Source organism: Prionailurus bengalensis, chromosome E3 (assembly GCF_016509475.1).
Source record: "Prionailurus bengalensis isolate Pbe53 chromosome E3, Fcat_Pben_1.1_paternal_pri, whole genome shotgun sequence".
Lineage (NCBI taxonomy): Eukaryota > Metazoa > Chordata > Mammalia > Carnivora > Felidae > Prionailurus > Prionailurus bengalensis.
The window spans coordinates 10,147,882-10,162,441 of NC_057357.1; the positions used below are offsets into that span (position 1 = coordinate 10,147,882).

Consider the following 14,560-nt stretch of genomic DNA (forward strand, 5'->3'; position numbering starts at 1 on the left):
TTGGGGTCTGAACAATGGGAGTGTGTGCCCCAGAGATGATCCGGAGTTGCCCATCGGAGGGGATAAAGGCAGCCTGAGCCCCGGGCATCCCAGGAGTGGTCTTAGCCTGTTCCTGGGAGTCCTGTCATGAACTTTGTAAAAACATTCACGCACAGCAGGATTCTATTAGATTTTTTTAAAAATTTCAACAGAACACATCATTGCACAAGGAACTGTTGCAGGCACGACAAGGCTGCAAAATGACAAAGAGGGGCTCTGGCTTCAGAGAATTAGGGAGAAAAATAACACACACTCACACACACACACACTCACACTCACACACACTCACAAATCAAGAGCAGTGTGGGTTTAGTACCAATCCTACTTTGTAAGCTGCATGACCCTGAAACATGTCATGGTCTCTGTGCCTCAGTTTTCCTCAGCTGTAAAGTGGGAATAATAAGCCCTTTTAAACCTTGGGTTTTCCCCAGAATCAGACCCTGAAACAAAGATCCAAGTGCAATGATTATGTATGGGAGGTACAGGGAGTAACCTCGAGAGAATGGGGAGGCAACACAAGACAACACAAGGCAAGGAAGGTGGCCAGGAACGGAGGGTCACCAGGCAGAGCTCAGTCAGAGCTGGGAAGTGGGTGAGACCCACCCCTCATCACAGCCCTGCTGCGTCAGTCATTGCCAGCTGTGTGCAGGGGTGCTCTTTCTGCAGGTGGGAGTACAGCAACCTCCCTTGGTTGCAAACAAGCCTTCGGGCGTGGAGAGTCACAGAAGGTGTGAGAAGGCGGGAGGCATTCTGGGTGCAGCTGCTGTTGACGTTCTTGCAACTCGACCACAAAGCAGAATAAAGAGTAACGCTAACAGTACAAATGAGGGACGTTATGGGTGTGTGTTGAGGGGATCCTGCAGACATCCTCAGCATGAGGTTGGCATCTGAATGTGACTGAGGTTTCCCTCGGCAAGAAGAGTGTTATTTCTGGGGATGGATGAAAGCTGGAGCATTCAGGGAAGGGAGACAGGAAGGCGAGGGACAGGGGCCAGACCATAGATGACAACAGAAGTCTGACCCACGGGCTCTGCAGCAACTGGCCCGGAACCATCACAACTCGGTCAGAGACTGCCAGCTTCCTAGTCCCACCCCACCCCCCAGCCCTTTTCCAACTCAGGACCAGCCAGAGGGAGCCAGCTATATATTCCCAAGTCAATCACAGAAGCTGTTCACTTCTCCAGGCCAACCATCTCCCACCGAAGCACCCCTGTGCCTCCCCGTTTGTCCACTCTGAGCCCCCCACCCCACCCCCCCCACCCCCGTTCCCTGGCCTGCCTTTCAGTCTCTGCAGACACCAGTGAGAGCAGCTGACTCTCTCGCTGTAGCAAGCTCTGAATGAATAACGTGTTTGTCTTCATCTGGGTGGTCTTTGTTAATTTCCACAAGGTAGGCATGTAGTCTGGCCTCACTTCCCACATCTATAAAATGGGCATAACAGAACTATCTATTTGATGAGTTGACCGTGAGGACTAAATAAGGCATTAATGCACGGGAAGCACTTAGCTCAGTGCCTGGCACATAGTAGAGGCTCAATAAATGTTAGCTGAGGGCATGACCCAGCCCAGCTGGGAGGCGGAGAAGCTGAAGCTGGTCTTGCAGGGGCCAGGGCATCTGGCTGACAGTTTCTTTTCTTTAATTGAAATGTAAATGACATTCAATAATATACTGTTAGTTTCAGGTGTACATCAGAGTGATATGATATGTTTCTACACTTCGATATGGTCCCCACAGTAAGTGGAGTTACTATCTGTCACCATACAAGGTATGACAGTATTACTGACTGTAGGGGAGCCCAGGTGGCTCAGCGTTTAAGCACCCGACTTTGACTCCCGTCACGATCTCGTGCTTCACGGGTTTGAACCCTGCGTAGGGCTCTGCACTGACAGTGAGGAGCCTGCTTCAGATTCTCTGTTCCCCTCTGTCTCTGCCCCTCCCCCCCTCAAAATAAATAAACGTTCAAAAAATGTATTATTGATTATATTCCCTGGGCTGTGTGTTACATCCTCAGGACTTATTTACTTTGTAACCACAAGTTTGTACCTCTTAACCCCCTTCACCCCCGGCTGACACTTCTGTGTCCATTCCGGCAGGCTCTGTGCCCCTGCTCCCTCCTGTCTCATTTCTCTGGTGGCCTTTAAATGTGTCTGGAGAAAGAAGGCACCGGTGGGGAGCATGGGAACTGTCCACCAGATGCCCTGCTCTGCCTTTGTCTGGCCTTGCTCTAGAATGTGAGCCATGGACCTGGATGGCCGCTCTGCGTATGGTGAGGTGACACCCTCCTATCCTACTTCTGAACAGGCCACCAGCACAATGACACATGCACTGAGTCACCCACGCTCTTTCTCAGGCTCCCTTGGAAAGGACTTATTCTGGAGATGGACGGCGTGCCAGGGGCTGGTCAGGGAGGGACTGGGTTCAGTTTGTGGCCATGTTAGGGCAAAGTTGACCTGTGTTTGGGAGAGCTCTCCACCTCCAGCAAAACCTGTCAATAAAAGCTCTCGGGGGCGCCTGGGTGGCTTAGTGGGTTAAGTGTCTAACTTCAGCTCAGGTCACGGTCTCATGGTTCACGGGTTCGAGCCCCGCATTGGGCTCTGTGCTGACAGCTCAGGGCCTGGAGCCTGCTTCCGATTCTACGTCTCCCTCTCTCTCTCTCTCTGCCCCTCCCCAGCTCGTGCTCTCTCTTTCTCTCAAAAATAAATAAACATTAAAAAAAATTTTGTTTAAAAAGTGAATTAAAAGTTCTTTCATAAGCACGCAGCTGGTATGTCAAAAGGTATTATTGTAACTCAAGAGCAGAAGAGGAAGAGAGCACCTGAGGCCTTGAGGCCAAGTGAGAAAAAATGAAAGACACGGAACAGCCGCTCACAATCCGGACTGGGCTTCAGAATCATCTGTGAAGCTTTAAATACATATTCCTGGGCCCTACCCCATATGTGGTGACTCAGACCCTGCCAGAATGAGACCCAGAAATCTGCAATCTTTTTTCTTCAATGTTTATTTATTTATTTTGAGAGAGAGAGAGAGAGAGAGAGAGAGAGAGAGAGAGAGAGAGAGATGGAATCCCAAGCAGGTCTCATGCTGCCAGCCTAGAGCCCAACATGGGGCTCGATCCCAGAAACCATGAATTATGACCTGGGCTGAAATCAAGAGTCAGATGCTCAATTGACTGAGCCACCCAGGTGCTCCAAATCTGCAATCTTTTAAAAAGTTTCCCAGGGGCACCCGGGTGGCTCAGTCAGTTGGGCATCCGACTTCAGCTCAGGTCATGATCTCATGATCCGTGAGTTTGAGCCCTGTGTTGGGTTCTGTGCTGACAGCTCCGAGCCTGGAACCTGCTTCGGATTCTGTGTCTCCCTCTCTTTCTGCACTTCCCCTGATCACACTCTGTCGCTCTCCCTCTGTCTCTCAAAAATAAACATTAAAAATATTTTTTTTCAGTTGCCCAAATTGGTGCAGCCACGGTGGAAAACAGTATGAGGTACCTCAAAGAATAACAATGGAACTATTAATTCAGCAATTCCACTCCTGGGTATTTCTCCAAAGGAAAGGAAAATACTAACTTTTTGTTTTCATTAACTCTCAAGTAAACATTTTATTAGATTCGATCTCAAATTTTTAATATATATATATATAATCTTATTATAATAAGAATAGAATGTCAAAACAGGGCATAGATACTACATACACATATAGAAAATTAGTTGTTGGTAGAAAATGTTTACATTGGAATAACAATCAAGACGAAAATTTCGTTTTGCCTGTTTTCCGTTTATTAAAAAGGTCTTCATGTTGTGAAAATAGTTCCAACTTCTTTTCTAAACTTCTAGTCTAGCAATAAAATCAGTATATGTCTCCTATTGGCAAAAAATAAAATATTTGACACATCAGATAATATACAATGACTACAACAGTAATTTTACCATATAGGGATTTACCTCACTCTGAGGCACTTCACGCACGAAAACTATTCATTTGTTTCTTTTTTCTTAACTTTCTTTTTTCTTTTTTAAAATTTACATCCAAATTAGTTAGCATCTAGTGCAACAATGATTTCAGGAGTAGATTCCTTAGTGTCCCTTACCCATTTAGCCCATCCCCCCTCCCACACCCCCTCCAGTAGCCCTCTGTTTCTTCTCCATATTTATGTCTCTTCTGTTTTGTCCCCCTCCCTGTTTTTATATTATTTTTATTTCCCTTCCCTTATGTTCATCTGTTTTGTCTCTTAAAGTCCTCATATGAGTGAAGTCATATGATTTTTGTCTTTCTCTGACTGACTAATTTCACTTAGCATAATACCCTCCAGTTCCATCCACGTAGTTGCAAATGGCAAGATCTCATTCTTTTTGATTGCCCATTAATACTCCATTGTATATATACAATCTTCTTTATCCATTCATCCATCGATGGGCATTTGGGTTCTTTCCATACTTTGGCTATTGTCGATAGTGCTGCTATAAACATGGGGGTGCATGTGTCCCTTCAAAACAGCACACCTGTATCCCTTGGATAAATGCCTAGTAGTGCAATTGCTGGGTCGTAAGGTAGTTCTATTTTTAGTTTTCTGAGGAAGATCCCTACTGTTTTCCAGAGTGGCTGCACCAGCTTGCATTCCCAAGGAAAATACCCAATTGAAAAGATATATGTGCCCTCATATTCACTGCAGCATAATTTACAAAGTCCAAGATATGGAAGCAACCTAAGTGTCTATCGGTGGATGCATGGATAAGGAAAAGGTGATGTATATATATGCAATGGAAAATAATTCAGCCATAAACAATCCTGCCATTAACAGGGGCGGGGCGGACCTTGAGGGCACTATGCATAGTGGAGTCAATTAAACAAGAAAAGACAAATACTGTATGATCTCATTTATACGTGGAATCTTTTTTTTTTTTTTTTTTTTTTTTTTTATAAACGGACTCACAGATACAGAGAACAGATTGGTGGTTGCCAGAGGCGGGTGGGGTGGGGTATGAAATGAGCATAGCAGGGTCAAAAGGTACCAGCTCCGGGTAGAAGATGAGTAAGTCCTGGGGGTGTCCCATGTAGCACCAGAACTAGAGTTAACAATACCGTATTGTGTATATGAAAGTCACTAAGGGAGTAGGTCTTAAAAGTTCTTCCTGCATGAAAAAGTTGTAACTGTGTGTGGGGACAGATGTTAACTTATTGCAGTGACCATTTCACAATATATACGTGTCCGATCATTATGTTGTACCCCTGACACTAATACAATGTTCTATGGTCTCGGCTTCTTCTGCTTTCAGATGGCGGCTGCAGCGGTAAAATAAAGGTGGCGACATCATAAAGTCTCATATTTGTTCAAAGCCTTTGAACTTTTCAAGCTTCACCCTTTCCCTCTGTCCGCCCCCTGCACACCCCCCCCCCGCCCCGCCTGATTTTTCTTCTCTCCCCCAAAAGCCAGCCTACCTACTGGGCTCAGCAAGGCTCCATCCATCTGCTGAGAGGGCAGTGCTTCTGGACAGCCATGTGATGATGGCAGTCCCTGCTCGGCTGTCCCCCCGAGCAGGTCAGTTCTTCCAGAGAGACAGCTTCTCTTCTTCCCCAACCCCATTTCCATTTTGGAAGCAGACCTGCCTGGAGAGGCTCATCTGGCCGAGGGAGATGTTTTGCCATCAGACGTACTTGAATCCTCTTTGAGATCTTGCAACTCTATTTGTTCTGCAGAATTCCACGGCCTTGTTTCTCTGGATTGAATCTCTATTAAGAGTTATCTAACTTCCCAGAATTATAGTTCTGTCAGTTTCCAGAAAACACCTTCAGGACACTTAAAGATTTCTTCCCCCTGAAGCTGTGGGGTGGACTCACAGGCCTCGAGTGCTCGGCCCAAACCAGACAGCAAGAGGACCCTTTGAACGCTCAGCCCACCCACCACACTCCCAACTCCCTCTCTTCCTTGGCTCCCACCCAATCCCATCTGCGGTCATGCTGCTGCTCCTTGGTCACTTTCAAGCAGTCGCTTTTTGGCCTCTGCGTTTTCTGATTCCAGGAAAAGATACCCTGTTACTGGCTTTCCCTAGAAACGTCACCATCCTTCTGGCGTTCTAACTTCTGAGCAGTGACAAGCCCTATGGAACGGGCGCTTTTGCCAGGACGCCGTGGGTATGGCCCGGTCACAATAGTGCCAGGTGACGCTTTCCGGGGATTACCAGGAGAAACTTCTCATGGGACTCAGAATCGGGAAGAGCTGTATTCTCCCAAGCAACGAGCGGTTGGTTTTTATGTTCTGGACATTGTGAATCCTGGGACTGAGTGCACCTCCCTTTCTGTGTCAGCTCTTTGAAACTTTATCAGCTGTTGCAGCCCGAACAGGTGCAACACCTTATCTGTACCTGTCATTATTTGCCCTTTCCTTTGATATCCTCACTTAACTGCAGGACAGAACCCGGAGCAAGCTAACCTTGAGGCCCTTTCTCAGGGGAGGGGGGCAGGGGACAGGGGACGCTCAAGAGGCAGGAGAGGTCACACACTTGAGACACACCTGGCTTTGAACCTTGGCTCTGCTGCCTGAGAGCTGTGTGACCTTGAACAAATTCTCTCCCCTCTTGGAACCTCAGTTTCCTTGGCGGGAGATGGTTGGCCCACTAAAACCTCCTTCACAGGACTGCTTTGGGGATTAAGTGGAGTAACTGGGAACATGCAAATGGGAAAAAGGTTTGTCTTTTCTGACTCCAGGGAATATGTTTTTCTTGGCTTGACTCCACTCTGCTTCTATCAGACCCAAACTAGGATGGAGCCTACCTCTTGCGGGGGCTGCCCAGCTCTGGGGAAACCCTGCTAACACACTGGGCCCCCTTCTGCTCTCTCCCCGATGTCCAGATCTCACTGGGGACAGTAGACAGAGGATCCATTTCCATTCACTCAACTCTGGTCTTGTCCACCGTGTACTTCCAGGGCCTGCGGCAGTGCCTGGGTGCCTGGTGAGAACCCAGCAAACGTGTGTGACATAAATGGATTCCAGACTCTGTGCTGAAGGCTTATGAAAACCAACAAGAAGCCTTCTTCCCGATTCCTTGATGATGAATCGCAGGGGCAGGGTGAGGGTACAAATGGGGAATAACCAGTACGTTGTCCTTCAAGGCTAAATGCAAAGATCACTTTCTTTTTTTTTTTTTCAACGTTTTTATTTATTCTTCGGACAGAGAGAGACAGAGCATGAACGGGGGAGGGGCAGAGAGAGAGGGAGGCACAGAATCGGAAACAGGCTCCAGGCTCTGAGCCATCAGCCCAGAGCCTGACGCGGGGCTCGAACTCACGGACCGCGAGATCGTGACCTGGCTGAAGTCGGACGCTTAACCGACTGCGCCACCCAGACGCCCCAAAGATCACTTTCTTTAATGGAAGACTCTTCTGGCACCCTAGCCTCTTTCAGATTCCCTCGATGTACATTTCTGAAGCTCCCTAAGCTTCTGCATCAAAGTACATGCCCCAGGGGTAATTGATAAGGTATTGGGTAATTGTTTTCTGCTCAATGTCTATTCCCTTCACCAGAACGTCCGCAGCAGAGACCACATCTGTCTTGTTTATCTCTGGATCTCAGCATCTCACACAGTGTGGAGAACAACAACAACAAAATCATTTGTTGCATGAATGAGTCAGTGAAGAAATGAACGGGAAGAGCTCACCGTCCAAGAAGGAAGGCGGACGGGTAAGCTGATGTGTGTGGAGAGTGCCATCTGCAATTCAGCTCTGTATAATGTGGAGCTGGAGGATGGCCACGGGATCCAGCTGGGAATGATGAAGGAAAGGCTTCCCCCAACAGATGACATGGGTTGTAGGCTGGGAGGGTCGAGTCTTTGCAGACACAGAACGGGGTGTTCTGCCCCCAGCAGAAGGATATTCCATTGCAAAATATCCTCCAAAATATTTTGTTTATGCTCAAATCCTTGCCTAAGGATCTGCTTCTGGGAGAACCCAGTCAGCTCGGGCTGCCATAAATCACAGATATTTATTTCTGGAGCACAGAGTCCTGAAGGCTGCAAGTCAAAGGTCAAGGTGTCAGCAGACTTGGTTTCTCCTGCGGCCTCTCTCCTGGGTGTGCCGGTGGCCACCTCTTCACTGTGCTTTCAAACGGCCTTTGCTCTGTGTGCACACATTCTTGATGTCTCTTCCACCTCTTATAAGGATTCCAGTCCTATCAGATTAGGGCCCCACCCTTGACCTTAATTACCTCTTTTTTTTTTTAATGTTTCTTTATTCTTGAGAGAGAAGAAACTGCAAGAGGGGAAGGGGCAGAGAGAGGCAGAAACACAGGATCCTAAGCAAGTTCCAGGTTCTGAGCCATCAGCACAGAGGCCAACGCGGGCTTGAACCCACAAACCATGAGATCATGACCTGAGCCGAAGTCGGACACTCAGCCGACTGAGCCACCAACCTTAATTACCTCTATAAAGCTCTTATCTCCAAATACAGTCACACTGGGGATTAGTGAACACAATTCAGTCTATAGTGAGGCAAATCAGCTAAAAGGAAGGGGGGGCCCAGAGAGGTGAGCCAGGAGAGGCCCGATTCTGGGAGAGTGTCCAGAGTAGTGGGGAATGCAGATTATAGTCCAGACCTCGGGAGCCATATGGGATTGAGGGTTCTGAGATATCCATACATACATGGAGTGGGAAGGCCGACTAGCAGGCTGGAGGGTAGGGGTCATGGGCTTCAACCACAGGGAAGAGGATGGGGGCAAGAGAGCAGGATCCAGGATTCAGTAATTTATCTGCCATATCATTTCCTCCTCCTTCACCAAGGTATTGAAATATGCATAGACACTTTTCCAAAGAAGATGTCCAGATGGCCAACGGACACATGAATAGACGCTCAGCATGGCTCATCATCAGGGAAATACAAATCAAAACCACACTGAGCTACTACTACCTCACACTGGTCAGAGTGGCTAAAATTAACAACTCAGGAAACAAGAGATGCTGGCGAGGAACCCTCTTTCACTGTTGGTGGGAAAGCAAACTGGTGCAGCCGCTCTGGAAAATAGTGTGGAGGTTCTTCAAAAAATTAAAAACAGAACTACCCTGCGACCTAGCAATAGCCCTACTAGGAATTTATCCAGAGGATATGGGAGTGCTGATTCATAGGGGCACATGTACCCCGCAGCACTATTAACAATAGCCAATGCTATTGGAGAACGCTGTGGTTAGTGTTCATTGTGTCCCATTTACGAAACCTTTGGGTGCCCAGCGCACTGTAGCTGCTGGAGCAGAAACTGGGGCATGAAGGTGGCCAGTAGGAAGGTGGCCAATTTGCGGGGCAAATTGAAGGCATGGGGGTGGGGGTGGGGGGCTCAGCCTGAAAAAGAGAACTTTTGGGGACAAACATGATAATGATTGTAGCAGGTGCTATTGGGGCCCCATGCATATCCCTTATCGTTCACTTCTGTGAGCCAAAGGCTGCTTATTGAGGACACCTGCCCCTGCCTCAGAGCCTTTCCCCTGATCCCAAGCACGCTTGGCCCGCTCCTAGGACAAGACAGGGATGATGGGGTGCAGCCTTCAGTCACTGACAAGCAGAGAGGTGGAGAGTTAGTATCCCCACTTCTTCACCCCACAGTCGGGCCAACTCAGGCTTGTTCTGCACCGGTGCCCCGAGCCCCTCAGAGCCACCCCCACGCCGTGGCTGCTCCTGGCAGTAACCTGCGTGATCACCCGCCTCCGTGTTGGTGTCCTCCTGTCCCCCACCTCCCGTCCCCTCTCCTCGACTGGTGTCTTCTGGGATCACGAATTGCTTGCACTGGGGTCCTCGTCTCCTCTCCTGTTTGAGGGGAACCCAAACTAAAACAATGGTCTTCAAATCGGCCAAAACCTCAATTTCTTCATCTTCTAACAGAAGCTAAGAGAAATTAGGCATTTTTAAACAGACCTGGTGAATTGGTGGAAGCAATGAAAATATAGATTTCAGCCAAATTTTTTTTTGAGAGAGAGAGAGAGAGAGAGTGTGTGTGTGTGTGTGTGTGTGTGTGAAGAGGAGAGGGGCAGAAGGAAAGAGAGAGAGAATCCCAAGCATGCTCCAAGCTCAGTGCAGAGCCCATAGTGGGGCTCAATCCCACGCCCCTGGGATCATGGCCTGAGCCAAAATGAAGAGTCGGATGCTCAGCCAACTGAGCCGCCCAGACGCCCCAGATTTCAGCCAAATTTTAAAAAGAACCTAAAAAGACTTTGTCAAAGTCTGAGCTGTCTTAGCTTGTGACAAGGTCAGCAGTGAGTTCAGAACTGTAGTCAAAACAGTCTGGATGACTTGGGTGGGTGGTTGGGGGCGGGTGTTGTTTTAAAGGGTCTCAGCTCTGAAAAATTCTATGGTTCTAGATGGATTTTTTTCTTTTACCTTAAACTCAAAATGTTAAAGCCCCAGGGGGCATCATCTGGAGGACGGGGGTGGATATGACTGAACACAGTGTTATGAAATACAGATGTGAAAGTCCCTCTCTACCTGCCCCCCAGACTCTCCTGGGGGAAATTCACTGCCCCATTCTAGAATTCACTTTCCCCATTTTGGCCAAATCTGGCTAATATATAGATTCCTGGATACCCCTCCCCAAAAGCCTGATCCAGGAGGTACAAAGCAGGAACAGGGAATATAGTTGTGTGTGTGTGTGTGTGTGTGTGTGTGTGTGTGTGTGTGTGTTCAGGGTCCAGGCAATTGTGATGTCCTGTCTGGTTTGGAGCTCTCTAACCCTGAAGAGATAGCTTGAAGTGCCCCCAAGCAGCTCTGACCCTGTGTGTCAGGTGATGTGTGGCACTGAGAAGACAGGACGGGCACACGCCCCAGCATTGTTCTTCAGCATTCATTATCATGGCTGGGCTGCTCTGTGCTCCTGTCCTGAGACTGTCTGTACTTCACCAAGAGATAAGCAGTGTTTAGGAAGCAAAGAAGGCTAGGGTCAAGAGCTAGAAATCAGTCCAGAACAACATCAATTGTGTTCTAAGGTGATTTAAGTCAGTTCTCAAGAATTACTATTTCATTCCCTCTGCCTTTGCTTTTCAAACAGGAAAGCATTGATTCAGACAAAAGCAGGGGATGGGAGAGGCAGGCAGAAACTCCCAGTGGGGTGCTGGCTCCTCCCCTTCCCTCAGAAGACTTTCCCTTTCTTTCCAGTCTTCTTCCTTGGGTAACAGGTTGTTCTTACGTGATAGGGTCAAAAGAGCTGTTTTTGCCTCAGCCACAAAATTCTCTGGAATTCTCTTCAGGGACGACTCAACCCTATAAAAGGGAGTCCAGTGGAGTCAGGAGGAACTTGGGAGGACACTGTGAAGGGCCCCGCTTGTGGCACCATGAAGAGCCTTCCTGTTGGCTTTCTTGTTCTCCTGATCTTCATCCTGAGTGTCCATCTCGGAGTTGCCACACGTATGTATGGAGCTGTCCCACTCCCTTCTCAGGCAGGCTGGGAGGAGAAGCAAAGGGCCACCTCCAGGCTCCTTCCTTTCCCTGTTTTTTAGGTGGCAGCAATGTGGCCAAGTTCTGCTGCTTCCAATATAGCCACAAGATCCTTCCTTGGAAGTGGGTGCATGCCTATAAATTCACCAGGAGCAGCTGCTCCCAGCGGGCTGTGATGTGAGTATTTCTTGTCTGGGCTTTCAGGGTTCCTACTGGCCATGTGATTGCATGGGTGCTGGGCACACCCCCACAGTGCCAGGATGAGCTCAGGATGGGAACCTGGTAACTTAGGTCATCACCCTGCCTCTGCCACTAACAAGTGTGACCCTTAGCCTTGGTTTCCTAACTTTCAAACCATGTGCCAGGCAATGTGCTAAGTGCTGGGTATAAAAGAGAGAACAGGGGCACCTGGGTGGCTCAGTTGGTTAAGCGTCTGACTCTTGGTTTCGGCTCAGGTCATGATCTCACGGTTTGTGAGTTGGAGCCTTGCATCGGGTTCTGTGCTGACAGTGTGGAGCCTGCTTGGGATTCTCTCTCTCTCTCTCTCTCTCTCTCTCTCTCTCTCTCTCTCTCTCCCCCCCCCCCGCCCCTTCCCTGCTCACTCCTCTGTCTCTGTCACTCTCTCCAAAATAAATAAATAAAATTAATAAAAAAAATTTTTAAAAAAAGAGGGGGGCACCTGGGTGGCTCAGTCAGTTGTGTCCAACTTTGGCTCAGGTCATGATCTCATGGTTTGTGAGTTTGAGCTCCACATTGAGCTCTGTGCTGATAGCTCAGAGCCTGGAGCCTGCTTCAGATTCTGTGTCTCCCTCTCTCTGCCCCTCTCCCACTCATGCTCTGTCTCTCTCTCTCTGTCTCTGTCTCTGTCTCTTTCAAAACTAAATAAAAACTAGAAAGAAAAAAAAAAACAAGGTGGTTCTAAGCTCCAGCATAAGTGCCCCCATGAACCTGGCAGAAACTCCATAACCTTCTATGACTTTGTCTGTGAGGTCACACACCATCACTTCTGCCACAATCTGCCACCGGTCAACCAGTCCCTAAGGCTGGCCTATATTTCTTTCAATGGGAGTGATGTCAGAGACATTCCCAGCTATGCTTTCAAACATTCACAAAACTGCCTCTCCCTTATTCACCCCTCCCCACTTTGGGCTGTTTTTCCCTGCCTGTGCTGGGACCTGAGAGCCCCGTAAATACTACTGCACCCTGCAAGTTGTTCCAGGCTAAAGTGCCCCGGACCTAGGTTCTCATCACCCTCAGGAGTGGTCTCAGGGGACAGAAGGCTGGAGGACATTCAGGGATATCAACCACGACCCCCCACTCTCCATGAGTGCACAGCATCGTGAGAGTGCAGGAATCCCGTATAAGCGGCCACGGCAAACAGCCCAGGATAATGTGGTTAAGAATTAAACAGCATGACAGGCTTTTATCGCCTGTTTTTGCTTAAAGATTTCATATGCTATAATTCCACAAATTAAAAATAACGACAAAAAAAAAGGAGAAGAAGAATTAAGCAGCATGATGCATATGAGGTTCCCTTTGGGAGGTTGAGGCAAAGATTCTAAACTGGGTGGTAGTAATGTTTGCATCATCCGTGGATCTACTAAAAAGCAATGAATTATAATTATATGCTTTATTTTTAGTTTTTTTAATGTTTTATTTTATTTTTGAGAGAGAGAGAGCAAGGGAGACACAGAATCTGAAGCAGGCTCCAGGCTCTGAGTTGTCAGCACAGAGCCCGACGCAGGGCTCAAACTCACAAACCATGAGATCATGACCTGAGCCGAAGTCAGGAACTTAACCGACTGAGCCACCCAGGTGCTCCTAAATTATGCACTTTAAAGAGTAAATTGCATGGTGTGTGAATTATGTCTCAATAAAGCTTTTCCATTAAAACAAAAGAATTAAGAGGCATGGTACAGGTTACATGCTTCGGACTAGAGCTGTTGGAAATGGTTTCCTGGGGGAGGTGGGCCTGGAAGCATGGTCTCCAGTAGAAAACAGGGCCAAGGGGAAAGAAGGACCAGAAGACGGAACAGAAACTGTGTAACAGGTGCAGCAAGGCCAGAGAAAGTCAGTCAAGTGGCTGACCCTCCCTTTCCATCTCTTCAGGAGGCAAAGGTTCTCAGTACTGACTGTCAGCTTCTCTCTTCTGCAGATTCATTACCAAAAAAGGCCATAAAGTCTGTGCACAGCCAAAGAAAAAATGGGTGCAAAGATACATTTCTTTACTCAGAGCACAGCAGCAAATGTGACCTGTTGAACCTTCAGCCCCAGGGTACCTGGACCCTGCTCTTGAGATTGCTATCCTTGGTGGAGCCTGGAGATTTTCTTCAGCAGGAGGCCCCATGGGCTGGAGGAGGAGGAGGAGGAGGAGGGGGGGGAGGGGAGGAGAAGGGGGGAGGAGGGGAGGAGGAGGGAGAGAGGGGAGGAGGAGGAGGAAAGGTTTTAATAAAGATTTCTCCATTAAGATTTGATGTACTCCTAAATATCCTTATTCAGTAAAACCTGAATCTTCTCCAAAGAAAAGAAATTGAGTCAGTATTTTTGGCTGATTGCCTGGCTTGTCCCCCCATTCCCTGCACTGACACTGGTATGGAATTCTTCCTCATGTTTCTGTGCAACAAAACAAAACAAAGCAACAAGGGGAAGTTTAATGTGTTTGTACATGCCAATTAAATGTTTTCACGTTAGAGAGGTAAGTTTATGTTGTTTGGAAAATTAAGTTCTGTGCAACCCCTCTGTTGGTTTCGGCTCAGGTCATGATCCCAGGGTCATGTGATTGAGACCTATGTCAGGGGCTCAGTGTAGAGCCTGCTTAAGATTTTAAGATTCTCTCTCTCTCTCTCTCTGGACACCTGGGTGGCTCAGTCAGTTGCACATCAAACTTTGGTTCAGGTAATGATTTTGTGGTTCCAGCGTTCAAGCCCTGCGTCAGGCTCTCCGCTTTTAGCGAAGAGCCCACTTCGGATCTTCTGTCCCCCTGCCCCCTCTCTGCCCCTCCCTCGCTCGCACTCTCTCTCTCTCAAAAATAAAATAAAACATTAAAAAAAAAGCTTCTCTCTCTCCCTCTGCCCCCCCTCTCCTGCTAGCATGCACTCTGTCTCTCAAAATAAAAATGAAA

The 14,560-nt window shown here is 48.0% G+C and overlaps 1 protein-coding gene across 1 annotated transcript; it reads left to right on the top strand.

The window, feature by feature from the left end:
• The first annotated feature begins 11,122 nt into the window (after window positions 1-11,122).
• Window positions 11,123-13,798, top strand: CCL26 (C-C motif chemokine ligand 26). The gene is made up of 3 exons (XM_043561390.1): window positions 11,123-11,409; window positions 11,502-11,616; window positions 13,595-13,798. The coding sequence occupies exons 1-3, from the start codon at window positions 11,337-11,339 to the stop codon at window positions 13,689-13,691; spliced, it is 285 nt and encodes a 94-aa protein (XP_043417325.1). The 5' UTR covers window positions 11,123-11,336; the 3' UTR covers window positions 13,692-13,798.
• The last annotated feature ends 762 nt before the right edge of the window (window positions 13,799-14,560 follow it).